Source organism: Hipposideros armiger, unplaced genomic scaffold, assembly GCF_001890085.2.
Source record: "Hipposideros armiger isolate ML-2016 unplaced genomic scaffold, ASM189008v1 scaffold_824, whole genome shotgun sequence".
NCBI classification, from domain to species: domain Eukaryota; kingdom Metazoa; phylum Chordata; class Mammalia; order Chiroptera; family Hipposideridae; genus Hipposideros; species Hipposideros armiger.
In genome coordinates this window covers 69449-71182 of record NW_017732174.1, presented here as the reverse complement: position 1 = coordinate 71182, position 1734 = coordinate 69449, and the positions used below count along the sequence as shown (strand labels likewise).

The following is a 1734-nucleotide window of genomic DNA, read 5'->3' as shown; positions in this document are numbered from 1 at the left end:
CTGTGATAGTCCTGACCAAGGTACTGTTGAGGCCAGTGACAGAGTTATGGACGAGGCAGGTATAGGTTCCACTATCATTCGCTGTGATGTTGGTGATGAAGAGATCCTGTGAAGATTGTTTGAGACTCCCATTGATAAGCCAAGAATACTGTGCGGGTGGGTTAGAGTCTGCGTGGCAGGAGAGGCTGAGGTTGGCCCCGGGACGGTAATGGGTGTCTGAGGGAGAGATGGTGGGGGAATCCGGGCCATCTGGAGCAAACAGAACAAAGCCACATGTGATGTCATCAGAGCAAAGGGGACACTCCTTGTCTGTATAAGGGCCACACTGTCCTTCTGAGCTGGGTCACAATCTTGTTTTAAAAAGTCCCAACCATAACTCCCTGTGTTCACTGATCCTGATTCTGGGACATTAACCAGTTTCTTCCAGGAGAGGTTATTGATCCTAAGCCTCTCAGGACAGGAGCAACCCGTGCCCTCCTCATCTCAGCTCAAGGCTGGGGCTGCCCGTATTTGCCTGGGAGAGGAAATGATGGCTAGTATGGGTGTCCAGGGGTGAGGGTGTGTGTACTTCGACCTGAGACGGACGGATGTAGCCTGGCCTCTGGCAGTGTGGATTTGGGTGGGCAGCGTGGGCCAGGGAGGGCAGAAGTTACTCACAGAGAACATTCAGGTAGAGTGGGTCACTGCGGTTGGCAGTCGCTGGGTTCTGCAGTTCACACTCGTAGGGTCCTATGTAATTCCTTGTGACATAGAATATCGTGAGGGTCCTGTTGTCCTTGGACTGCTCCAGCTTGGAACTGTTCTGGATGCTCCGACTGTTGAACAACCACAGGTAGGTGGTGTCCTGAATCTCAGGTTCACACGTGAACACTACAGCATCCTTGTGCTCCACAGGGTTAGAGTTGTTGCTTGTGATGTTGGGTTTGGGTAACTCCGCTGTGCACATGACAGAGAGAACATTGTCTGTGTGGTACCTTTGATTCCTCCAAAGGCATCTTCAATCAGAGTTGGCACCTCTCACCTCTCAGCCAACCTGAATCCTTCAAAGAATAAGTCAAGTCTGTGTATCACAAGACAAATGCATGATGCTCTGAGCACTCAAAGAACATAAGGCCACCAGCTCTACATCTGAGAGAAAACACAGACTTTCTCAAGTGTCAATAAATTAACAGGTTTTGGTCATGGAAAGACACAGGACCTGGATCAGAAACCCCCTACCCTGCACCTGTCCTGGTTCTTCACTGACCAGCTGACTGCCTGAGCAACCTCGGAGTGCTCACCTGTAAGGTGCAGGTGCTGAACTTCTTCGAGCTACACAGGCCTGCACTGCTGGTCAAGATGTGTTTTCACTGAAGCCTCATTTTCCAAGGTTGTCGTAAGGTGAGTAATGATGGGCCATCCCATAGTCCTTAAACCCCGAGAAACTGGGCAGGAAGTATGTCCTCAAACTGGGTGTTTGAGCAGAAATAATACACGGGGAGACCAGAAACAGGTCGGCTGTCAGTTCAGTACTCAGGATGCAGGATCATGAGGTGGGGTGTTCACTGGTGACTGTAAAGAGACAGTGATCCCAAAAGGAAAGAGCAGAGTCCAGGAATAATTCAGAAACGAGTGAGGGGACGGCGGGAGCGGGCTGGCTTTGGCAGGACCACGCTCTCTGCCCTTGGTCTTTAACGTCTCTTCTCCCACTGCTGAGGGCAGTGAGGACCATGTCTATTCCTCCTGAAATACTCC

The 1734-nt window shown here is 51.0% G+C and overlaps 1 protein-coding gene across 1 annotated transcript in view; it reads right to left on the bottom strand.

Moving 5' to 3' along the window:
• Nucleotides 1–4: 4 nt before the first annotated feature.
• LOC109374443 (carcinoembryonic antigen-related cell adhesion molecule 1-like) overlaps nucleotides 5–1734 on the bottom strand; it is a gene marked incomplete at its 3' end in the record, with an annotated part of 67567 nt that continues 65837 nt past the window's right edge. Inside the window, exons 3-4 of the mRNA XM_019629018.1 lie at nucleotides 658–936; nucleotides 5–249 (exon numbers count right to left, since the gene is read on the bottom strand). Of these exons, the coding sequence (XP_019484563.1) occupies nucleotides 5–249; nucleotides 658–936 (524 nt within the window). The remainder of the gene's footprint in view (nucleotides 250–657; nucleotides 937–1734) is intronic.